This window comes from Scophthalmus maximus, chromosome 6, assembly GCF_022379125.1.
Source record: "Scophthalmus maximus strain ysfricsl-2021 chromosome 6, ASM2237912v1, whole genome shotgun sequence".
NCBI classification, from domain to species: Eukaryota; Metazoa; Chordata; class Actinopteri; order Pleuronectiformes; family Scophthalmidae; genus Scophthalmus; species Scophthalmus maximus.
Window position 1 is genome coordinate 21,628,942 of NC_061520.1, and position 26,059 is coordinate 21,655,000.

General features: G+C 39.5%; 2 protein-coding genes across 6 annotated transcripts in view; one reads left to right on the top strand and one right to left on the bottom strand.

The window, feature by feature from the left end:
* The first annotated feature begins 5,341 nt into the window (after nt 1–5,341).
* Nucleotides 5,342–24,027, top strand: mitfa (melanocyte inducing transcription factor a). 5 transcript variants are annotated; one of them, XM_047332868.1, is made up of 9 exons: nt 5,344–5,591; nt 18,940–19,152; nt 19,269–19,364; nt 19,510–19,606; nt 20,016–20,099; nt 20,447–20,503; nt 20,893–20,968; nt 21,215–21,362; nt 22,411–24,027. In XM_047332868.1, the coding sequence occupies exons 2-9, from the start codon at nt 19,075–19,077 to the stop codon at nt 22,810–22,812; spliced, it is 1,038 nt and encodes a 345-aa protein (XP_047188824.1). In that variant the 5' UTR covers nt 5,344–5,591; nt 18,940–19,074; the 3' UTR covers nt 22,813–24,027. The 5 variants fall into 5 exon arrangements, with proteins under 5 accessions (XP_035488147.1, XP_047188824.1, XP_035488144.1 ...); XM_035632251.2 differs by lacking the exon at nt 5,344–5,591 and adding an exon at nt 17,824–17,949; XM_035632253.2 differs by lacking the exon at nt 5,344–5,591 and adding an exon at nt 17,824–17,949 and having other exon boundaries at nt 22,478–22,611.
* Nucleotides 24,028–24,164: 137 nt separating this feature from the next.
* The window catches only part of eevs (2-epi-5-epi-valiolone synthase), a 3,274-nt gene continuing 1,379 nt past the window's right edge, over nt 24,165–26,059 (bottom strand). The window contains exons 2-5 of the mRNA XM_035632250.2: nt 25,355–25,988; nt 24,948–25,187; nt 24,598–24,850; nt 24,165–24,387 (exon numbers count right to left, since the gene is read on the bottom strand). Of these exons, the coding sequence (XP_035488143.1) occupies nt 24,257–24,387; nt 24,598–24,850; nt 24,948–25,187; nt 25,355–25,988 (1,258 nt within the window). The 3' untranslated portion in view covers nt 24,165–24,256. The remainder of the gene's footprint in view (nt 24,388–24,597; nt 24,851–24,947; nt 25,188–25,354; nt 25,989–26,059) is intronic.

Genomic DNA, 26,059 nt, shown 5'->3' on the forward strand with positions numbered 1-26,059 from the left:
ACCCAGTGGATACAGGCATGGTGCTGCAGACCCCGAGGTACAGTTTAAACCTTATAAAACCCTCTTAGATGAAACAGTACATAATCCGCCACTCACTCTGCTCCACTCACTAGTTGCAGTGAAGTGTGTGCCGGAACATGTTGCTAAACTACAGAACCACCCGCCAATACTTCCTCAAACCAATAGGCTTTATCCAATTAAAGCACAATCGTCAAGACATTTGTGATTCGTCATTGTGAGACATCGTTGTGTCACACCAGCAAGTCCTGACCTTCCGAGAGCCCTTCAAAAGGACCTGATTCCTCAAAGTGCTGACGGGAACCCTTGAATCACTGACAAACATGAAGCTGAAAAAGGTAGGAACCCTCTCTGAGAAAAAGGATCCTTGTATCTATTTTTCCGTATTTTAGAGATTCATTCTTCTTCAGTTCAATATAAAGGTCACAGATGTTGTTGCCTGTGTTCCCATGTGCCTTTTTCCATGCTTAACTAATGGGTGTTTATGAGCGACTGGATAAGTGTGTTACGCTTGAGCTTGTAACATTTCCACATCCCAACGATTGGCAACACATCAGCTGTTTGTCTGAGGCACACACACTCACACACACACTCACACACAAACACGTACGCGCGCGCACACGCACGCACACTCACACAAACATCATTGTCATTGTCCTCTGTTGAGTGCAGACTGTAGAGACGTGTTTTTCTGGGGTTTAACGATTTTACAAACAGAAGTCAGTAAAACTGATTCTGAGTTAAAGACGACGAATTTAGCCACCAGCGTTTCATCATGCATATGACCCAATTTACATCGTTCATGGGGGAGGGGGAATCAATGGATGGATTAACAATAAATAATGATGTGAAGAAAAATACTATGAGAATTGTGAAATATATGTACGCACATACTCAGTTGTACACATGTACATAAAATGAATACAAACAAATAAATAAGTGAATAATAAATAAAAATGAAGCAAAACAAGTTGGAATGTACCCAAATGTTGGCATTTGCAGTGGGGCAGGTTCATTTACATAGAATCCTATGAGCTTTTCCGTGAGTTTCATACAGTTGACCATATTGACATCATAATCGGGTCATTGCTTTTTCTCTGACAAAAATGTCACTTGATGCAACAAGTCAGTGTTCTGCCTGTCCGGGGAGGATGTTATTAGAAAATTGCCAACTGTGGCATGTGTAAATCCTGCAAGTCAGCCTTTTGGTCTATTTATTTGGTTTTAATATCAGTGATATTTGGTTTTGTAATTGAAATGACTGACACACTGTTTTCCCTAATGCCGACTGTAGGAGCAAGCTCGTCAGAGTGGATATGCGTCTAACATGACTAAAGCAATTTTTGGACAGTTACAGTAATCATCTCATGACCCATCAGATTTCCATATGGGACTTTTACTTGTATTGGAGTGTTTTGACATTGCTGTGTTGACGCTTTAACTCAAGTTAGGGATCTGAATGTATCTTCTACCGCTGCTTGTGGTTTCTAGCGGCGCGATGCAATACACATTCCTGCCTCTACTTTCACGCAATTCCACCGATTGAGAGTTGGTGGCGGAAATGGGTTGAAGAGCCAAACGCCCACATAGGCAGTGCGGAAGAAGCTAGCAAACATGGACGTAGACAAAGCAGGGTTTCAAAATCTTTTAGAAATAGCTTTGCAAGTATTCTATATAATATTTACTTAAAACAACCTTGTGAGCACTTTTGAAAAAATTGTCCCTAAACAAAGTTATCTGTACTTCCACTCCACCGTTATGCCCTGGTCATCCATTCCTAGTATAGTAGTGGTTCATGAACAAAGTGTACGGTATGAGCTAAAGGTGACATTGTACATAGGTGGCACATTGTTTGCACAATAAATCAATATAGGCTTCTTGCATCTGGCAATTAACCTCTCATTTGAAAAGGTCACTCAGTGCCATAAAATATCTTACAAAATATGTTTCGTGTGCTGAACGATGCCTTTCTGTGAACACAATAAGAAGCATTTCAATTTCTATATACTGTAGCAAGCATTTGGAGCTCAGTGGTATTTGATTGTCGCAGATAATGGGAAATACTTCTTTAATTGGCTCACAAGAAAAACAAAACTGTGGAGCTCATTCAGAAACAGAACAAAGCCCATTAAGTTATAAGTCAGTAAGTTTACAATAATCAATTAAAAAAAATAAAAACACGCACTAACCACTTACAGTCACGCGGCTGAAATTGAAGGTTTAAAATTTGATTGTACCGACCTTGTAATGGATTGTGGGCATGACCAGTGCTTCTGTGCCAGCTGGACATGAATCATTACATGCTTTAAAATGAGATTAGTAACCATTGTTAACAGGCATAAACTGACCTGCACCTGCCTCACTTTCAACAATTGTAAAGCAATATTTTCTCATCGATATCACTGTTGTTGTTTTTTGTGCCTTGTGGGATTGTTCTTAATTAAAGATGTGTTGATTAAAGATGTGATTATAAAAGATAAATTATAAACAAATGGATTGTATTCTTAATAATGGTTTACTAGTCTATATTACCGTTTGGTTAATGTTCGTCATATTTATTTCAAAGCATTCCTGCAAAGATCTATACTGGGGAAAAGAATTCCAAGGCAAAAGAAGAACGGCAACAGACAATTAGGCGACAAAACTTTTCACAAATCTTCTATTCAGATCACTTCTGGTGAGTGTATCGGATTTACACTGGTCAAGTGGCACCAGTCTTGAAGAACTTTAAGAAACAAGGCGCAGATTTTTGGGAATAATTAAAATATTCTGTGGTTAGAAAAAAAGAAAGAGATCATTGAGTTTCCTTTCTACTCCTGAAGTGTGGCCACCGGTGATGCTGCAGCGATAGCTGCGGACCGGGGCTAGATCCGACGCACCCGCCTAATTACTGCGATTATCACACAGCTGCACAGGCTGAGAGGATTTGAAGTGGTTTTTATCAAAAGAATCATTTTCCTGGGGAATGCCTCATCCTGACAGCGTGTGCATGGCCAGATCCATTTCGGTTTCGGGATGGTGCGGGCACTGTCCACTCAAGTATGCTGCAGATTTAAAAGGGTGAACTCAGATCAGACAAACTGAGACTTTGCTCAGTGGGTTGTTGCACGAGTAAAACTGTGAAGGGGTTGGGTGATTTCCAGGGGGGTACAGGTACTTTACTGAGACCTCACAACAGACCAGTTATTACTGGTGTCTGGTGACACATTCCCGACACCAGCTTGTGCCATCAAACCGTGAGCGAGGGTAAAACTCAGTTTGACTGCTGATGCCGGCCTTATTAACAGACTTAACTAGTGATGTGACACCCTAACTCTGAATTAAAGGTGCTCTAAATCAGTGTTTCTACGTGCTACAGTTGATCAAATGACTGTGGCGATACTCGCTCTCAACCAATTAAGAGACAGCCTCAATCGGGACATTTCACCCTGTTTTTATAACCTCAAATAACTAATTCAAGGTGACCTCTAGTTCCCTCTCCTCAAGTGTGTTATAGGTTTTGTGTATACGTTTAAAAGGTCTGCAAAGTGAAAAAGCTGAAAGTCCGCGGTAAAGGGAGATCCTCTACATAACAGAAAACACTGCTCTGAAATCTCCTGAAACGCCTCGTCAGTGGTGCGGCCAATTTGTCAAGTGCATCGAGCATGTCTAGCGGCTAGTCTGGCACACTCCCAACAAAGCCGGGTAACGTGGGGGGCAAGAGAACTTGAGCTATGGTGGAGGCCGTGTTCTTGGGCCACAACCAGCTAAGAGATTGCAACATTATCTGGTTTACACTCTTCATCATCGTTTTTAATAGGCACATTATCGGTACCTTCTGCTCCGGAATTTTCCCTTTCCTCTGACCGTGGCACATATTAAAATGTGGCGGTAATGAATTGCGGTTGTGAATTGTTTTTTATTGTAGTGCTTATTTGTTTCTAAAACCTATTTATTGTTTGTTTTGATAGGTTCGAAAAAAGTTGTTCTAATGTTAAATTTAGTGTACACCGAACCCTTACCCTAGCCTGAACCAAATTAAATGCAGAATTTAAACGCTTTAACAGCATAAAATCCAAGAAAATAGGTGAGATGTCACGTTGTTGTTCGCCATCTTTGGAGTTCCAGGAGACGTGACCACACGTATGGGTAAGAAGTGAACTAATGAACAACCTCATCGTTATCGCGTTCTTGGTACTGTGTTCTCGGTCACAGACATACCTCAAGAACTTCCTACATGCCTTGGGAGCGGTTGGCCAATCCCAACAGAGTGGGTCAGCTGGCCAATCAGAGCAGTCTGGGCTTCATTGGGAGGAGGGCCTTAAAGAGACAGGAGCTAAAACCAAGTGTTTCAGAGAGAGGTTGAAAAGAGGAGCCGCAGGAGTGGACAGTAAGAGGAAACTGAAGTGTTTGCTGAACATTAGAGCATGTTAACCTTTTCAAGTAATAAGCCAGCTAAAAGTATGAACCTGAATATGGGCATAATATGTCTCCTTTAAAACCAAACATCAGAAAAATTAACAATTGAACATACATCAGTTTGATAAGTACAACAAAAATGAAAGAAAACAATCTTTGGGAAAAATTTTATAAATGTGTAATTAACTTTTTTAGTTTGCCCTATGTCCCATCTGCTAACATGGAAAAGGTGTGGTTTATGACCTATGCCGTAGCCAGCCACCAGGGAGTGATGTTTTGTCTTCACTTTTGGGGAGCTGTTATGTCAACCATCTTTAAATAAAGTATATGGTGGAGACCAAAGCAGAGCTCAAAGGAAAGTAACTATTGGATTTCTAGTCTTCAGGTGGATACAAACATGATGAATGCTAATATTTTGCTGTGCTTGATGCGAGTGTAACCAGTTTGCTGGTGTTTAGTGTTTACAACTTTGTCCTGCTTCCCAACAAAAAAATATGTAAATACAACTATACAGATATGTTAAACAAAATATATGATGTTCAAAAATACATTTTATAAAGCAATATCTTCATTAACATTTCACATTGGAGCAGTTAACATTTCTAAAATGGACTAGGGAGCACTGTGTGGATGTTTAGCACACATCGCATAACTTCCTGAAACATAAATGCATCTTTCACCCCAATTCAAAGAACAATAACATATTCTCGGTGAAAGAATCCCTGGCTTCCCTCTCTCTCAATCGTCATATTGTACTCCCCTACAATACCACATACTGCTCACTGACTCAGGATGGCTCAGAGAAATGCCATTGGCTGTGAATGTACAAACAAGCAGGTTATTTAGCCTGGTAGCCTGGTTTGGTTTAACTCCTCCCTCTTCTCTATGCCTTTGGGTGGGCTGGGGTCTTCAGTGCTTCCCCGGACCTGCATGGTCTCTACAAGCACTTCCAGAGTCCCCCCCCCACACCCCCCTCTCCTGGCTGTGACGTCTCACAGGTCCGGCTCCGAGAGCAACTGGTTGTTACCCGTCTCCCGGGTCAAGAGCACAGGGAGGACGGAGAGACGCGAACCAAGGACCTTTTACATCACAGCACCCAACACTCCTTCACCATCCATGTAACGCCTCCTCCCGGCCGGCCTGCTGTGAGCCAACCGCCCTTGGAAGTTCTCAAGGTAAGTCTACCAACAGTCTGGTGCACCTGTATGAGCGACAGCTGTGATGTGAAAGGTGACAGTGTTCAACAAAGTGGTGGATGCTCTCTTGTGTATGCTCGTGTCCATGTATTGGAAAGTAGATGATTTGTAGATGTTCCTTTCTTCAAATAATTTAACAACATAATGCACTTTGGCTGCAGAATTCTTACATCTGTGTCAGCTCTTGAGTGGTGTGGGGTAAATCCACAGAGGGGATTATCTCTTGACAGAATTCCTGTTTCCAGACATTGGGCATTCAACTCATTTAATCCTATTTGCTCCACTACACTGACATATTTTCATTCATTTGATTTCTGGTGCGACCATGTGGACCCTATGAAATACATGGGCATATGAAAAATATTTTTTTGTCCCGTAAATAACTCTTACATAGTCCTTTAGATAATTATGATGAATGTTTCTTGACTGAATATAATCAGTGCATTTTGCGGCAGTTAAAGATAAGAACCAGGTATTAGTTTTCACCCCCTTTAGGCATTTTAAATGGTTGTGAAAGACAGTTTCAACTATTATAATAATGATAATAATACATTTCATTTATAGAGCACTTGTCATTGCTAAAAGCAATCTCAAAGTGATAACAATGATATCAGTGTTGTGATTATTGATTTAATATCCTTACAAGTTCTGACAATGTCTTCCATACTGCCAGTAATCACAGATATGGATGTGCGATATCATTAAGCTCAATATGTTCTGCAAGATGAGTGTAGCGTTTCTGCAGTTGGGTCATGGGGACATTCTTTTAAGGTCATGAATGACATAACTTGTCAACTTGTGAGAAGTGCCATTTTCATCTTTGACGTATCAGTGGGTTTATTGATAGCAGAGTGACATAATCCTTTAGCACTATACAACTTCAAGTAATTTCAGCATGAAAATGATATTTTGCCACAGTGTCGCTCGGCACGTGGCTCTCTCTTCTCACGTGGATATGTGTCTATGGGCAAAACAGGAAATGACTTTGTTGTTGTTTATTTCCTTGTAACGATATTACTCTGCCATGTCATGAGATAATTATGCTAAGGTTTATGCTGGAAGAGAAATGAACTGAAAAGTACAATTGCACTAATACACGACAGGAAAACTACGTGGCAGAGCATTTTCTTATACTGTAGCATTTTCACAGAACAAAATCAAGACACCAATGCTAGTTTCCTGGACAAACACTTCTTGACAGTTTGAACCTAACCTGTGGATTATCTGAGACCCCCCCTAAAACCGTGCAGGCGAGGCAAAATTAGCTTAGATGTACCAGCCAGAGCTGCTAGACCATGAAAGTGAAAACATAAAGCTCAGATGGGGTTGTCCAAAAGGGGAGGGGGGCCCCTTAATTAGCCAGGTTACCTCTGACCCCAGTTAGAATCAAGTGATCCGAGATCAAGGCACAGGCATGCAGAGTTTTATTACATACTCAATTCACAAGTTAGCAACAAATAATCAAAATTGGAGTTCAAACCTGAGCTGAAACTCAACTGATACACCGCAAGATAATCCAAGTAAGGTTTTTTTTTAAATTTTTTTAATTCTGAGACTGTAAGCCCCCCTGGGAAAATCAAAACAACTTTCCATAACTTGGGAGCTTTGGGGGATGGGAATAGAAAGTAAAGTAAAAATTGTCATGGATTCAGTTGAATTACGATCAATTAAGTTTCAATTTATCAATATGCAACGCCATTTTGCACAACAGAATTACCATTGCAGTCGCTCTATGCTACTCAAAATTAAAAAATAATAACAAAACAAAAGTACAAAATCTATTTAATTTCCGTGCGACTGGACATCAGCCAGAAGTAGCCTGGGTAGAGGAACAGCCTAAGGTTCCAAGCAGATTTCGCTTAACCCTCTGTCTCTCCTCCTCCTCTTTCTAGGCCGATTGCATCATTTGCAGTGACATTTGGTCCGCTCTTGCTCTCGCTGGCCGAGGGCAGAGAAGGTCTGAAGGTCTTCTGCACTTAAGTTTGAAAATCGTTTAATCGGCATTCAGCCCCGGGTCGGAGGACTCTGCAATAGACCTGGGTAATAATCGGCTTCACCTCCGATCTGCAAAGATGTGAATGTCACACCCGGGTGAATGTGCTGATTTGCGCTATGACAGAGGCAATGAAGGCTCGTCTCCTCCGTCGGTAGCTGCGCTAAGTTTGTAAACTCTGAAAGAGTGACAAAAGTACAAGATAGAAGGGAACGTTGACCACCATCTCACAAGAAAAGCAGCCAGATTGGTCAACTGGCCAACTTTGTTGTGATTGGTCAACCGCTCCTAGCTTGACTAGGAAGTGAAGGCCTCTGCTCTTGTTTTATCTGGCTTTGTTTGGGGCAGTCGAGACTAGCCGTTAGACATGCCTTATGCCCTTCTGTAACATTGTGGTATAGCAATTCTAGGGGAGCATCAGCCGGACTATTGATGAGGCGTTTCAGGAGCTCCAGGCTCCCTTTTTCTTCTTCTCTGCTTGTCACTTCTCCCGTGCATGCTTGGATCAAATCTTTACGGTGGCCCTGAAGTGCAAACCACGACAGCAAATCACACAACACGACACCAATTTTACACAACACGACAGCAATCCGCACAACGCGACAGCAATTCGCACAACACCACAGCGTGATGAATTGCTCTCGTGTTGTGTGATTTGCTGTCGTGTTGTGTAAAATTGGTGTCGTGTTGTGTGATTTGCTGTCGTGGTTGTGTTGAATTGCTGTCGTGTTGTGTGATTTGCTGTCGTTTTGTGGTGTATTGCTGTCTTATTGTGGTTAATTGCTGTTTTGCTGTGGTGAATTGCTATCATGTTGCGGTGAAATGCTGTCGTGTTGTGTGATTTGCTGTCGTGTTGTGCGATTTGTTGTCGTGATGTGCGATTTGCTGTCATGCTGTGCGAATTGTGAGAGGGCGGTTGCTTATAGTGACAAACCCACAGACAATTATCACCTGAATCTTTTTTTGGGGTTGGTTTGCAGTCTGAAACTTTAATGTTCTGTCTTACTCTTTTGTAATTCCTTAACCCAACATCTGTAATCATTCATTACAGTCAACACATAATTCAACTCTTGTGGGTTCTTTTTGTATATAAACCTTTAATAACCCATCATTTAAAAAAGGCTCTGTACTGTCTTTATAAGCACTTTTGTAACAGTGGTAGTGTGCACAGTAGCTGAGTAAATCTCACTTTTTTAAAATCTCAGTCTTTTTTTTGTATATGTGATTCTTCTTTTGCTGTATACAGAAATATTGGGTTATTGTTTTTTTCTGAACAAGGCAACTGTTCTGTGTCCCACTGTCAACAATGGGATCAAAGATAGTCGTATTGTTTGATGGCTTTGAAAAACCCTGACTTTTAAAAATCATCAGATACAACTCCACGTGCAGCTCTTAGTGGTTTACACTGACCTTTTGCTCAAACTCCAGGCACATTGAGCTGAATAATGCTACATGTTTGTGCTCTTTCAATTTCGGGGAAGACTCTGAGGTCTCAAACTGAGCTGAGGCTGAGCAAAGAGAGCCTTTTGTTCATGAAACTTATCAGAGTATACCTCTGTTCTCCATTTCTAAGAACCAGTTGATTTCTCAAGATAAAGTTTCAAAGTGTGGGACATGTCTGCACAAATTTTAATATCTACCACAAGAAATTTTCCGCCAGTTCTTTTTCCACAATGACAAGTTTTTGTGTTTAATTTTTTGTATGGCACTTCATCTGTTAAGTATAGAGATAGTGCTGTGTGAGCTTTTCCTTGTTGCTCATGGGAAACATACAGTATCTCATTTGAATCACTTTACTGTGTAAGTCTGTTGTTAAAAAGCTGAGCTGATAGATTGCATAGCAACACACCAGGCATGATAACGAGGCTCTGTCTATGTAGCTGCTAAATTAAGCTTTATTGTTTTTCACTGAAGCAAGTGCATGTTCCTTATCCCACACAGACGGATGTTAAATTCTTGCTGTAGCCACAGGGTAAGGCGCAGAGAAAACATCTCTTTGTTCCAAGCTCCTCCTCTTGATAAAGTGGTCTGTCTCTAAAGTACGTGCTATTTGCTGTAGAGAATTGTTACTAAGGGCATTAGGCAAGAGAGAAAAATATACTTCCTCGAGGCGATGGAGAAAATCAGCACATGTGGTAGTTGTTCGTCTCAAAACCCAGCTCCTATTATCACTTTGGTGTCTTCTCATGGTGTCAAATTACTGGTGAAAAAAACATTTAGCTAAAATATAGCCCCTTAATTGTAGTAATGTTTTATATGTATTTTATTAATATGCACAGATGTACTTGTCACTGTAGGCCTAAATGGTTGCCCAATAACCCACTGTAAGAAGAGCACAACTTTAACCACAATTACAAATCTGAGGGTTAGTGGCTTAAGCAATTTTGATAGTACGTAATGTGTTCTGCATGTCATTATATATTCAGTAAAGATGAGTATTGTAAGGTATTATGGTACAGTAAAGCCATAACTTTCTCTAATTTTAGGAACAATGGGTTATTTGCTGTGTTAGCTTAGGTGGAGGTTGGAGATGGCAGCTAGCTAGAATAAGCCTCTCTGAAAGTGGCTAGCAGATGATTAAATGCTGATATGGTTCTGGTGACTTTGGACAGAGCCATGCTAGCTATTTCCTGAGTGTTTGCAGTGTTTAAATGCTAATATAAAATAACTTGAAATCCTTTTTGATATTCTCTTCTCACTGAAAATGTATTCAAATGGTTACAGATGATGATACCCATGTCCCCGTCAGGATTAATCATTGGCGATTCCCTGAATGATCCTGTCATATCTTAATTAAAGGTTTAACATGTAGGAGCGAAAAGCTATATCCTGTACTATTCGTTTTTTTATCGCCATGTGTGAGAGTATTATAATGTAACCTTCTTAATTTTATCAAATGCAACTTTCTCGCTTGCTTAGAACAGCCTCAGGACTGAATTCTACGTAAAAGGATGCAAGACACCTAGTGCCTTGTCCCAATGCTTCTCTTCAGCACGAACAGTGTGCAGTATGTTAACTTATAAATGGAGGCATCAACAACCGACTGGCACCCTGGACTATATATACAATACAAACTCAAAGTAAGCATAAAAAACAAAAGAAAAAGTAATATCTAATGAAGCCCGTCTAACCAAACCCAAATGTGACTGTCATTGGGACAACATTGACAGGGCATTTATTATCCGTCAGAACTGGAATCCTGAAATAACGAAAAATATAGGAAATGGGTAGTTTTATATTAAGTGGCAATGATTCCTAAGATGTCATTAGAATAACTGAGGCTTGATTTTTTCAATAGTTTAACCATAAACTTTATTATAAAAGGAAAAAAAACAAAAATGCAAATAAAACCAAATATATACAGTAGAACTTGAATAAAGAAAAGAAACATTTTCATTATTATTTGAAATTCAAAAATAAAATCATCTCTGCATTGTTTATTCTGAAGAAGAAAGGTTTTCATATCAGCAAATGTTAACAAGGTTCATTATTTGCCAACTGATATATTGGTCTGGCTCTAATGAAAGTACTTTTTCGACTGAAAAGTGAGCACATTTGTTTTGCAATATAAGAATTGTAATCAAAACTAAAACAACAAAAATTAATTTTGGCAACACATCTTATCCATAATATTCTATCTAGTTCATTATCATCCAACTAATTGAGCTAAATAGCTGGCTAACCAGCGAACATATCACATATCATATAATGCAGAAATTGTATGACTCAATGAAAACGGATTTCATCAGGAATATTCGACCTCTTGGCCATATACACCCAAAAAGACCGTTTGATGTGGCCCATGATTCAAGTCGTCAATACGACCTGTTCCCACAGCCTTCCTGGCTGTATACAGATCTGGGTCAGAGTGAACAAAACACTTGTAGCTGTTACATGTCATCACTTACAAATATCATGGCTGCCAAGAAAATAAAAGTAGATATGGAAGGTCACACTTTCCAAAAGAAATGGACAAACAATTACTTTTTGTTGAAGTAAAAGGCCAGCCAGTGTGTCCAAGCCAGTGTGCCCTTTACTGTACAGTAAGTGCTTACATTGATGAAAAGGCCAATCTCAAGCATAGTTACAGGTGGAAACATGCATCTTAACTGGAGTGTCAAGGACATATTCTCTTGGATAAAGAGATGTCCTGGCCTCTTTTGCGGGTTAGGGTGAGACAATGTTGTGTAACATGCATGTTTTGCCATGAGTGAGCTAATAGCTAAGAAGCTGAAACCTCATTCAGAAGGAGAATATGGTGGGGAGTGCCCAATGCCAAGGATGCTTGCTTGCACCTACCTATGAGTGCGAGCAACAGGATGCTGACCAAAGTTCCCTCAATGGCCACTGGTGTCATTAATAACAAGGGTTGCTGAATGTTTTTACTTTGTTTTATGTATGATACTGAATGACTGAATGAATGCCAAGCTATAATGACATCCCCATCAGCCATGCTGCGAATTACCAACTGTCAACACATGCTAACACACTAAGAAAATGTTAGTATGTTACCATTAGCATTTTGAGTATGCTGCATCCCGACACTAGCATTTAAGGTCATTTATTCAGTGACTCTGACAAAAGTCCATCGCATATTGAGATGCTAATATCCTCAAAGAGCCCCTGAGGACCTATTGGCACAAAAAGTTGAGATAAATTGCAGTAATGTTATTCACAATGGTTTCCAGTAGGGGAAGATTAGTCTGTAGTTTTGCGCAACAGCAACCTCCATTCAAACTCTACCAAAGGTCTTGATTTGTTATCTGATGTGTGGGCTGAACTGGGGTATCTGGGACGAGAGTATAGCTAAAATAGCATCGTCACAGGGACAATAAAACTTACTGCTGCTGTATAACATAAACTCCATCTCCTCTTCATAGTAGTATAATTGTGGAAAAGTTTCACTGTGATCTTGATTTTGCAACTATTTAGTGCGCTGTTTGTAATTTCTGTCACAGCAGATTTGCTCTGCTACTAATCCAATAAAACAGAAGGTTACTGGAAATATCATCATTCATTGGCATGCAGTCTAAAACACGTGCTAATAACCAGATACTGTATCTTTACTGTCACCCACACATGCGAGCAGAAAATATGCTCACCAAAGATACAGGTCTAAGGTATGTGTGAAAAGCCTGAAAAATATTGAGTTTGCTGAAGCTTGAAACAACTATTGCTTTTTATTTAATAGTAATTGACTCTGTTCTATAGCTAATTATTTCATGATCGTGTCGTCTGCATTCCTCCTAACACTAGAATCACTCCACCGCAACAAGTTGCTTGACATTTGCAAAATGTGATGTGGTATAGGCAACTGCATAGGTCTTGGTGAATTCACATTACATTGCATTAGTCACTGGAATACAGATCAGCTTTCAACAACCTGGGAATCTGCTTGCTAATTAGAAGAACCCTTACCACCCTTCCCTTTGAATCTCTGCTCTGTGAACTGTATTCCTTTATCTGTATTTCTGTCATGAAAGCTGACATTGTGTGGACGGTTTATCTTGTGCACACAAGCCATTGTGGAGTTGGAATTTGCTTGGATTTTAGGTCAACTGGCCTTTTTAATATGTCATCAGATATTTCCGTGATGTCATTTAGGGTAGTGATTCCCAATGACGCTTTCCATTCCAGAATTATGTCCTATGAAAACAAAGTATCCATGCTTGTATTATTAAGTATTGAATAGCAGATTAAAATGAAGATAAATATGATTAAAATTTAATGATGGAATGTAATTATTCAACAAACAAATGATTTTTCATTATCCAAAAACACTTGGACCTGGAGTTCCACTTAATTTCATGTGCACATGAAATTATTGGAGTATTGTCGGGGTTTTCTTACTACTATTATCAGTTCTTTATTATTACTTTATTTAAGTGTAAATATAAACTACTACTAAAAGTAAAAGTAGGATATATATTAAAATAATAATATGTATAAAAGATCAACAGGATTGAAATTTATCAATTTATATGACCGAATATAGTTTTAAGAACAGTATCAGTGAAGTTTATAACATCTTAAGTTAAAAATAGCTGCGTGGGAACAAATGTAAGATTTTGATCCTTAATGATACAAGTTATACTTCAATCAATGTTGTATATACTGTATTCCTTAAATTAAAACAAAAAAGTAAAATAAAAAATAAAGTTAAATCAAGAAAACAATCGCTATCAATCCTGTCCTTTGTTGTCCACCCCCTTACTGCTGATGCGTATTCATCTCTTTCAGCCAGAAAGTCAAAGCTGCTGGAAATATTTCTTTTTATTTAGTGTTTTATATGTTTTTTATTTGTAAAAAGTGCTTTGATAAATGACTCCTTTTAGCTTTTTACTCACTAAAGGTTTTATTGAAGTCATGTTAACAAGCATAGATAAAATCAATTTGAGTGTGACATATGTCCTTTGTGTATGGTGTACTAATTAAATAACTCATGGTCCAATATCATAGCCATAACTGAATATATGTTCCAAAGGTCCCTAGTCCTGGCATATAATTGTGTTGGTGACTCCAGTGACATGCTCTCTAGCTAATTCCAAAATGTCTATTATTATACAAGAAATCACATAATGTTCCATCCTAATGCCCCTTTCAACCACACTCAACTTCCAACCTCGCCATTCATGGTGGACAACATGACATTGTTTGTTTTGAGGATATATTGACCACAATGAATATTGCAGACCTTTAGGGGTTTAGATTTTGGGTCATTTAGTTTTTTAAGCTATGCATGTGTAAACCTCATTGTCAACATTAAGCAAATATTTTCTAAACCTGAATCCCTGCCACACCATCAAATCAAATCACCATGAAATCACATCAATACATGTAAAAAATCAGGCGTTATGAAGAATACCAGCATATGGCTGAGTCATCGAAGGATAATAATTTATCTCTGATTTACATGGTTTATGGTTCATTATAAGTACTTCTTATCTATCCACAATGGAAGCACTGGGACTGTGGATTCAATTTACACAAAGAGCAAGTCAAAAAAAACTGAACAGAAAAAAAGAATACATATAAAATGTATATATGCTGTTTACTTCTGTAGTGTCCAGTTTAGAATTGGAATCTCTCTCTTTGTACTAAACGTATTTGGTCATTTGTGAGAATGGAGCTACTCTGTAGTTATAAATGTGGGCTTCGATATGAAAAGGTGTTTTTCCAATAATAAAATTGAATCATTACATCTATAGACTATAATGTAATAAAATATCAGAGTCAAAATGGTAAATGGACTGTATTCATATATATAAATACTACTTTTTCTACTCTTATTAACCACCAAGCGCTATACACAACAAGCTACCTTCACCCATTCGCATGCACATTTTTTCCCCATCATACATCATTTACACGCCTATGCAACAGCCGTAAAAGGGGAAATTTGGTGGTTCAGTGTCTTGCCCAAGGACACTTCGGCATGCATACTGGAGGAGCTGGGATCAAACTACTAACCAGGCCTATTTTTAATCCCACTCCACCCGCGTCTATCCATCCATTCTTTGTGCTTTTAACAAGTCGTTGCCTTTGATGTGATTTGACAGCGACGTAGCTCTACTGTGGCAGCCATCCGCTCAAATTTCCACGCACAGTAAATGTTTAGCATCCTCCTTTAACAAAATGCCCTCAATTCTCTGCATGGCCAAGCATGCAGAGAACAGTGTGGAGCTGGTTGAGAGATATGAATGGATCTGTTTCTCTTCAGGGGTCAAGGAGTGACGACTGTTTCTCGAAACGTTATGTGTCCTCAGGGCAGAAGTCTAAAACATGGACCCATGTGCTCTCCTTCAGAAGGTAATAAATGCCTATCTCATAAAGAGTCTACAAATAAAGTGAGAGCTCAGCTTGCTGTAGGGATAAATGAAATACATCCCTTGTTAACAGTTCCCTCTTAACCCAAAGGTTTGGCTGAAGGAAAAGGCCACAGAGTGGATGGGGAGACAAAGAAACACTCTACTATGAGTTTAGAAAGAATGCTTCCTCTGTTGTATGGTATAAGGTTCTGTCCAGCCAGGGGCACTTCTCTTGTGTTTGTGTTCACCTCTCCAGCTCCTGATGAGTTTCCAATAAATACAGACAAAGGCATGATGCTGTGTGTCCTTGCAGCGTTACACGAGATGCAACGGCAAGCGTTTCCATCGGTTAGCCGCACAAATGATCGCACTTCATCACACGTGCAGTTCCTCTTAAGCAGTGCAATTCCTTGGATCAATTTTGGATTCTGAGAATAGATTACTATTCACCATCATTAATACAGACGCGTATAATCAGCTTCAAATGCAGTGTGTCAAGTGTGCTCTGCCTCTGCGAGCAGGAAAAATTCAGGAAATATAAGTTGCAATGCTGTAAATGATTGATGCTCCAGTTTTGTAAGAGCAAAACATTTGATGTACTTTCAGTTGAGTGCATAAATATTTGGCAGCCCTGCGGCAAAATAATGAAATGTTAAATTAGGGAGCCAGATTGAAAAAAGAATTTTGCGTGACATTGATGTTATCCCTCTGATGATATTACAGCCTTAAAAAGTGCCTGCAGTCGGTGGCACAAAAGCATACGCAGTTTATCCAGTGTTGCTGCGAGCTTGGAACAAAAGAGTCATTATGAATGAATAAACATTTTAAATAAACACAAAGGACAGTAGTCTATGGACAATTGAGACTTTTGTACAACTTAATGTCATGTTAAAGTAATTGCTTTTGGACTGACTGCACTGTCTGGATGAAGAACTGTAACTACCTAAAGTTTACACATGTAACTGCAAATACTATGTCACTGGTCTATGGTTTATTCAGTCATTATGCATATCCTTTAAGGTGGGGACGGTGAGAGACGGGGTACACCCTGGACAGGTTGCCAGTCCACATACATCTTTTCATTATATTTTATAAACATTGATGTTTTGGCAATAACTTTGTCTTAAGAATAAGGGAACAAAAAACAAACAAACAAATCTTAACTAGAATGGCTCAACAATCCCCTTAAATTCAAAATCAAACTGCACCAAATTGCGCACACTCATAGATATCAGTCCCGTAGTTATATATATATTTTCTTTTCCAACAAGATCCAAGTATTATTCCCTGGGAAAGCGGCCCATCTCGCAATGTTAAAGAAAAGGGATTTAAAAAAAAATTATGGATCAGCCCTTTTTCTGGATCCATGCCAAAATTTGATGGGCTCTTTCTTGGCCGAGGGCTCATCCTTCCACCCAGTTTCGTGGACATTTGTTTTTTCGTATTTCAGGCAACCAACCAACCAACCAACCAAGCAATGAAAAGACAAGGGTGAAAACATATCCTCCTCGGTGGAAGCAATAATACCGCATTGAAATTCTCATGATTTGAGTTACCTAAATGCACTTTGTATCTGATAAGTCTGTCTATGAGTCTGGATAGCAGAAAGATAAATGTCTATCAAATGTTTGCTTGGTTCCAAAAGGTGAATTGGAACCTCATTCTAAGCCACAGCTGGACCATGCATCCCGGCCTACAGTTTATTTTTGCAGTGCACCTTTCCACTGCGCTCAGTGCCACGATCGACTGACAAAATAAAGCCTATAAAAAGCTTTGGAGCAGAAATGCTCTATTTGACTGCTGCTCTGCTATTATTGGAGTTGATATCAATTGCTTTCTAGTACAAAGGGAGCTGACCTATGTTGGAAAAAAACAAACATTTGAAGCGTCAAATTAAATATGTTTCTCTGAAACCCTTGAGCCTGAAAACACTTTCAGCCTGAGCCCTTCACCTTCTTCACCCCCGGAAATGTGACTGCATAACAATTGACGTTTAAATGTAATCAACCTCTGAAAATCCCGAAAAAATGGGCGGATTGGTAAACACACCATACATTTGGTTTTTAATATGGCCAGTTTGTTGTGAAACAGTGGGGTCAATTGTGTTGCTGGCGCTCAGAACAAATAATGTTTTATACTAGATGAGCAGAACTAAAGATTAAACGTTAGTTGGCCTTAAGCAAGCTTCAGTTCGCAGACTACGGGGTGATCAGTAGAAAGACGCCTTTGTGAGCTGGAGGTGGTGACGTCAAATGGGCTCCATAAAGACATAAATTCATAGTTAAGCTGGAACAACACAGTAGTGGGAGGATGTGTCTCAGTGTCCTCCTCCATTTCTTAACTTGCATAACTAATGAGCCTTGAGCCTTGGATAAATTAAGCAGGACTAGTGACTGCTCTCAGATTTGCACAAACTAGCTTGCTGTCCACACTGTAGGCTAACAAGATAAAAGGGATTATATACTGTATGTAAATTGTTTTTATCGAATACTACTCATATAACATGATGGAGATGCTTGAATACAGCCACTATCAGGTGAGATGGGTTGATTTCTCATTCAATACGTTGTTGAAATTTCCAGAGCTGTTAATATTTTATTTCTACCTATATGTTGTGATCAAAATTGCATTTATCTACAGTATGTACATTCACATGGTGTGCCTTATTCTCTGCTTGACCTTTTATGTACCTTCAACACGTCTGTTGATGCCATGAGAACCACACATTAACATAGCAAAGGCTAAAAGATGCAAAGTTGTTGCCTTAACTTTAACCGGCCATAGATCATGTGACACAGCTGTAATGCTCCTCAGTGTCCCTTTCATGGAGAAAAGAGTTTTGGTCCATTTCCTGTCGGCGTGAATGATGCTTAAATATGCATTGTACACTTGAGATCAGTCCTTCAGCCTGTAATTGAAAGATTTGAAGTCATTTAAGGAAAAAGAACTGCTTCAACACATTTCTACGACTCAGCATAGCATGAATAGCGTGTTGTAAGGAGTTTAGTCAGCTTCAAATTGGTGGGAATTTTTAAGCTACAGTGAACAACATAATACAGTAGTAAAAAAGGTTTATTCAACTACAATTTGTATTTGCTTTGTACATTTTTAGTATTTACTTTGGAAGCAAAGCTTATGATTTGAATTTAACATAGAAGCCCCACAATGAAACTTAATCTATATAAGCGTCTTTATTGACAGATTTTACTTATTTTAATCATAATGCTGTGAACGCATTCAAGGCCGTATTTTAGATTGAAATCCACGCACTTATTTTGTATGTACTTTAAACATGTTTCCTCAGATTACGGCCTTATACTTTTTTTTTTTTTCGAATAAGCTTTTGTTTGTGATCTTCAATCATTGCCTTCTACCTTACTATATAAACCAAAATGTATATAAGTATATATATATATATATATATATATATATATATATATATATATGCTGTCATAAGCAAGCTTTGATCGACGACTTATTTGAAAATCTGCCGTTGTATTCAGTCGTTTTGGTCTTGCTCACGTAGGTGCAGTCCCACCTGGATAATCCCACAAAGTACCAGATCCAGCAGGCTCAGAGGCAGCAGGTGAGGCAGTATCTGTCCACAACCCTGGGTGGCAAAGCCGGCAACCAGTGCCCCAGTCAGCCCCCTGAACACGGCATGCCGCCGGGGCCCGGCAGCAGCGCCCCCAACAGTCCCATGGCCCTGCTCACCCTCAGCTCCAACTGTGAGAAAGAGGTACGTCGGCTAATGACCCTTTGATTTCATCACATTCAGAAGCCCCGATATGATGTAATGACAAACATTTGTTGCTTTATCGCTCCCAAAATCAAATGTGATTTTTATTTTTACAGATGGATGATGTCATTGATGATATTATTAGCTTGGAGTCCAGTTATAATGAAGATGTTCTTGGACTGATGGACCCAGGACTCCAACTTAACAACACGGTAATTGTTAGTGATACGTACCTCTTTGAAAGGATATGACTGCATATGACAGCAAATGGATGATGTCGCTCTATGACACAGGAAACAGTTATTAATACCTAATTGTCATAACTACACATCGGACATTTTGTTTCATGCTCTGTAGCTCCCTGTGTCTGGCAGCCTTCTTGATGTGTATGGCAATCAAGGACTTCCACTCCCGGGCCTCTCCTGTCAATCCAGCATCAAAAGGGAATACTCAGGTAAACCACTGAGAAAAACACATTTCACATTTATCTGGGATTGTCCCTATTTTTGTATTCTTTTTACTGTTGATTTACAGTTCCTATGTATTATACCGCTCCCGGCTCACTTTAAATGAGAGTCACACACGAGTGCTGTAAATTCAAACCCTATGTGTTCCTGAAAACCGACCACTTTCTATAAACCTATAACTTCATGAAAAGTTTGTCATTTGTCTAAGGTCTCATACATGACTTGTTCAGTTATACTGTAAATAACTGCTAAATCCTAATCAAGGACTAAATTAAACGTGTTTCCATCAGAATGTAGAACGTGAGAGTATTCTTGTTGGCCATTGTCGATATTGTGTGCAATTTGGAAATGCACTAGATACCAATAAGTAAATTATTTGCCAAATAATTACTCCAGCTCCTGGCATGAAGCAAGTACTGGACAAGTCTGGATCCAGTGGCCAGTACGAAAACTATCAAAGGCCAGACGGCTTTCCAGTAGGTAAGCAAAGCAAAATGAACGAAAGTGAAAGAAGTTGAAGTGTTGAACACTGTAAAATCTGATTTTCATGAATTGTATGTAAAGTATTTTTTGTATGACTAAATCGCACACAATATGAATAAACTGGCATGATAGAAATTGAAGAGCGAATTGACTTTTTTTTACTAGCCGTGATTATGCAGCATAAAATTAACACATCTTAAATGTGCAAAGGTGGACAATTCATTTACAATATGTGCAATGCTTCCATGCGATCATTTTACATATCTAGTGTCTTATTACCCATTCAACTCAATGATGGTTTGTTTTCTCATGCGCTGACATTCACATTTCTCTTTGGTTCACAGAGGCTGAAGTCCGTGCTCTTGCCAAAGAGAGACAGAAGAAGGACAACCACAACTTAAGTAAGTCCACACAATCCAATTTTTAGAGCTCATTCTCTCAGTGATTCTCTGGATATTTACTTATATTAATATGCAGTATTTCTATAGCAAAATGGGAGGCTGCTTGTTAGGTATAAAATGATGAATCAGATCTCCTGAAAGAAATGGTGTGCAGTGTTAATACTCTCATCATTTGTTTTATATATTTTATTTTTTAGCATTTTTGTCCTGTTAGTAAATTCAAAATATTTTTTTTCTTCATTTTTTACTATTTAAGATAAGTAGAATGTTTATATACATTTCAAAATATAAATTTACACTCATTTATTCTAAAACTTGAAGTTAGACTGAACAGACCGGATTACAAGGCTGCTGTACTGACCGTATATCCCATTTGACATTAACTGTAGTTGAACGGAGACGGAGATTCAACATCAACGACCGTATCAAAGAGCTGGGAACTTTGATTCCCAAGTCAAATGACCCGTAAGTATTGTCCTGTTTGTATTTACGTGTGTCGTGGAGTGTGCCCACCACGTCTATCTGTTTGTCTGTCTATTCATTCTTATTCTTTATTTCCAACATCCTCCACTCCATGTGTTCAAGTGTCCTTTTAGTGCGATGGCATGTTTGCTCAGAGCGGCTGTAAAGAATCCGGTTGCTGTTCTGGTCAGCTGGTCAGCTGCTCAGCAGACTCGCTGACTGTAGATCTTTGTCTCCTGCATACCCCAGAGACATGCGCTGGAATAAGGGCACCATTCTGAAGGCCTCGGTGGACTATATCAGGAAGCTACAGCGGGAGCAGCAGAGAGCCAAGGAGCTCGAGTGCAGACAGAGGAAGGTGGAGCACGCTAACCGCCACCTGATGCTTCGTATACAGGTGAGTTATTCTAAGATGGTAGTAACAGGACATGTCAATACACTTTTGCCATAATTTCAAGTCATGGAAAAAAAAAAAGTGGAACAAAGCACCAAAGTCAGATAGTAAACTGAGAAAAGATACACAGTACATCTCGACTATATTTTAACTGTTTAGGGGTATTTGGATCATCTGTGCAACTAGAAGAGACCACAGTCTATACCATAATACCACAATATTTAGCCATGTAATATAAATATTACATGGCTAAATACTTGCTTTTGTGTCCTACGTCTTGTCCTGCAGCCTGTGTCCAATTGACAAAGTTAATGTTACGACATATTTTACCCGGCATGATTATGACGAAGCATGTATTACTTTATGAATATATTATTGAAAACTGCTTCCTCGTTGAGGTTCAGATGAAAGTATTAATGCCTCTCTCCTATCTGTCCATTTAACATGATGCTAAAACAAGCAGCTGGTTACTGTGGCTTTGCATGAATAGGGGAAAGACTTTACACTCTAGCACCTCTACAGCTCACTAATTCATTTTGTGTATCCTGTAGGTTTACAGTAAATCTTGTACGAGTGATTAGTCTGTTAAGTTAAAAAGTTAAAAACAACACATAGTGCTTTTAATACATACATTAGTACATTTTGTCGAACTTGTGTAAACCCGTATTCCCTCTTTTAATTTATTGAATACAAACATGATCACAGTTAACATGTCAACTGATGAGTTTTAAATTTGCTTTCAGGCAGTGCTTTTTTTTTAAACTGTGGACAGAGCCAGGCCAGTTGTATCTCTGTCTTTCTTTTTGCAAAGCAAAGCTAACTGCATGTTGCCTTGAGAGTGGAATCAGTTTTTTTTCTCATCTAATTCTTTGCAAGAAAACTAGAAACTGAAAAATTGCACATTTCCCCAAATGTTTTGGTCCCCATCAATAAGAAAATGATCCTTTACTAGTGCCATTTTGTGTTCTAAACATATAGGATGTGTGTATTTATAAATATATCTATAAAGTTTAAAAGTAGACATGGTTTATTTATTTGTTTATTCATCTAGGAGTTAGAGATCCAGGCCCGGGCTCATGGTCTCACAGTGGTGTCATCTCCGTCTGTCTGCACATCAGAGTTACTAGCCCGAGCCATTAAACAGGAGCCCCTCCTCGGCGACTGCCCCTCTGAGCTCTACCAGCATGGCTCGGCTCCTGACATGTCGCCTCCAACCACACTGGACCTCAACAACGGCACCATCACCTTTGACCACATTCCTGCAGACGCTGCGGACCCTGGCCCCTATGGGAACTCCAGGACCCTTAAAATGAAGGAGTTGGCAAGGGACAACACCCTGTCGTCGATTTCATGCAGCGATCCCCTGCTGTCCTCTATGTCCCCGGAAGGCTCCAACGTTAGCAGCCACCACAGTTCCAGCTCCAGTATGGATGACAAGGAGCACAGCTGTTAGCATCCTCCCACACACTGACACTCCCCGTCTGTAGAAACCCATCAAAAAGGCACCTACATTAAAGTGACTTGAAATGACTGAGTGGATGACGGAACTCAGGCGCAAATTTCATAACGACTCCATATTTCGTCTTGTTTGCCCATTTATCGCTGAATCTTTTTTATGCTACTGTGACCTTTTGTTCATTCCTGTTTCTCCATTATACACTGTGTTGATTCAGTCATATGATCTTGATCCCTGACAGATCCCACCTCAGAATTTACTCTTCATAGCCAGAAGATAAAATGCCTGCAATTATATGAAATGATATGAAAGTATTGCACTGTCACTGCATAGAATTGCATTGTCACTGTTCTAAAGATATTTAAATTTATATTTTCCCCCATGCCCTCATGTATCCAGTAGAAAAAACAAACGTCGACCATATGATGTATTATATCATTATCATTTATTTATTTTTATTTTTGTTCTTTTACTCGCTGAGATTTCATTGTGTTTGTACCCGTTCTAAAGATTTTTTTATTTTTCCCCTGAGGAATTTGAAAATTTATAATGGCTCAGTGATCTTTTTCTTACTCTATTGCATTGTCAGACAACATAAACTTAATTTGTACTTATGCCCTAATTTGGATAAAGGTAAATTAGACACTTGGAGAGAAAAATAAACTCTGACTATAAAGGGTAAATTGACCTAATATTGCTAGTGCTTGTTTTTTAATTTTTTTTTAACTAAAGTCTAGTCAAAAAAAACTTTGATCAACTAGCTGACGCGGATTTTATTCAATTTTGAGCCCTGGTTGAACTTAAAGAATTTCTGACATGATACAGCATCATACTTATATATGTTTATATTCAATGTAAAATAAAATTCAAGGAATAAATATACCAAAATATTGTTTATATGCTAACAAAGGCTCAGAGCAGCGTTTGTCCCAAATGTTTCAGCTGCTTTGTAGACACGCATCACTGAATGATTTCTTCATCATGTTCAATCTCTCAGAGCTGAGTAAAAATCCATGTACATAAAAATAATATTTTTTTATGTCTGTACAGAGCTTTTGGACACTTGGACTCAAGGATGAACTGAGTGGAATTTGATCGTCGAGGGTCACAGGTCACTAAGGATCCAAAAAAATATGTTATAAAATACACTGAACACGTCTTATCAAATTATTTTACAGTCATCTACATTAATTATATCTGAATCTGAGTCTGAACAGATTACATATTTAATGAAAGTACTGGTTTATTTCAGTCATAACAGGTGAGTAGTAAGCAAGCTGGTTGATACATTACTTGCTAGCCTTTTGCTATGCATACAGTACAGATTAATCACACTATGAAACACAATGTCACGTGAAACGTCTTTTTTTAATTTCAGCTTTGACCCCGTCAGTTTGACGAACGAAAAACTCGAGCTTATACACTTATGCACTTGAACAGACTAAAACTGATGCAGCGTTGGTATACGGGCAGGTGAAGGGTCGCAGTTGCTGTCTGAGGAAACGCTCAGCTCATCGCACCATTTTTCGTAAGCTCTGTGCAGGATCTCATTAGATGTGTTATTGAAAATATCTGCAATGAAAGGAACAGATCAAAGAGAACATGAGTTTACAACACCATCCTTTTATTGCATGAACTCTGGGTAACAGGAACCATCTGTGTGCAACTATATGACACAAATTCTGTGAACAGAACAGCAACAGTTTCAGGCATTTTGAAGACAGTGCCAATGCTATCGTTTTTTTTTTGTTGTGAGGACGGGTTCACAATGGTGACTCTTACCTGCTTGCCCAAGACCAACAGGCAGAGGCATCCTGAACAGGCCGCCAGAGTGCTTCAGCCTGTCCTGCAAAGACTTCTGTATGAGCTCCATAGCACATGCCTCATGCCAGACAGGGAGTTCCAGGCCCACCATGCACCTGATGATCCTTTGCTTCTCCTCCTCTGTCAATAGACCACTCTCTTGAGACACGTAAACCATGTAAGACATATCAATGTTCACTGCCTCACCATGCAGCAGAGATGGGAGAACTTTCTGTATGGAGGAGAAAAATTGAATCAAATGTGGGCAATGTGTACCATAGTGTGTATTAATAGTGTTCAGCTTTGTTCTGCCTCAAGGAACCACTTACCATCTCAAGTGCTGGACTGATAAGGTGGCCAAAGTCCACAAGTCTGTTGAGGTCATCCTCCCAAAGGTTTGGGGCGAGCTCCTCGAGCATGGTGGTGATGGCTATGCGAGTTGCTTGTGATGCAGCCTGTATGTGGTTGTGCCCGTATCTACTGTTGTCAGCCTGGAATTTCGTGTCCAACAGCATTTGACCATGTTCCTCAAGAAGCTCAAAGAGGCCCCTGTGCTTCATCAAGGCCATCTAAATGGAACCAGGTAAACAAAACATTTCTCTGTATCAGTAAGTGTATCAAGGTACTACTTCTGCTCCTATCGTAAGAATTGGAAAGCTGTGACTCCTGGATGGCTTGCTGTTCTATATGACGAGTGTTCAACTGCAATGTCTAATCCACAACCAGGAATATTTACCTTTAACATCTCTGCCAGCCCATTGGAGATGTGCCGTCGAGGAATGGTTTTTATGAAGGACAGGTCAAGGAAGACGGCGGTGGGCGGAATGTAGGCACCTAGCTTGTTCTTGCAGTTTGCAAAGTTAACCCCTGTCTTTGCCCCCACGCTAGCATCAATGTAGGAGAGCAGGGTGGTTGGGACCCTGATGTAAGGAGTGCGTCTTCTGTAGAGTGATGCAGCCAAGCCAACTATGTCCAGGCACACCCCTCCACCCATGGCAATGATAGGCTCTCTGCGCCGGTCAAGGGAGAAGGTGTTGACCTCTTCTATGATCTTCAAGGCCATCTCCATGGATTTGTTCTCCTCAGTGGTGGGTAGAGCCAAGATCTTGTACAGGACATTGTTGGCCTCTAAGTACTCGGTTAGCTTGGAGCCGTAGATTTTGAACACTTCCTGGTCAACGACTACAAAGCGTTTGAGTGGCTTGCTTGACTTTTTCATGTCCTCCACCTGCTGTGGGTCGGTGATGTGACCCAGTAGGAGTGTGTCGTTGCATGGGTCCAGCAAGTTCTGAGCCTCGGTTACCTTGTAAGTAAAGACAATGGGGCTGACCACTGTCCAAGAGGTGCCTGTCTCTTCGATACTCTCATATCTGCCACACAAAACAAATTTACAAAAAGAATTTGAATGAATACTATATCAACACTTTCAGTACGATGTAGA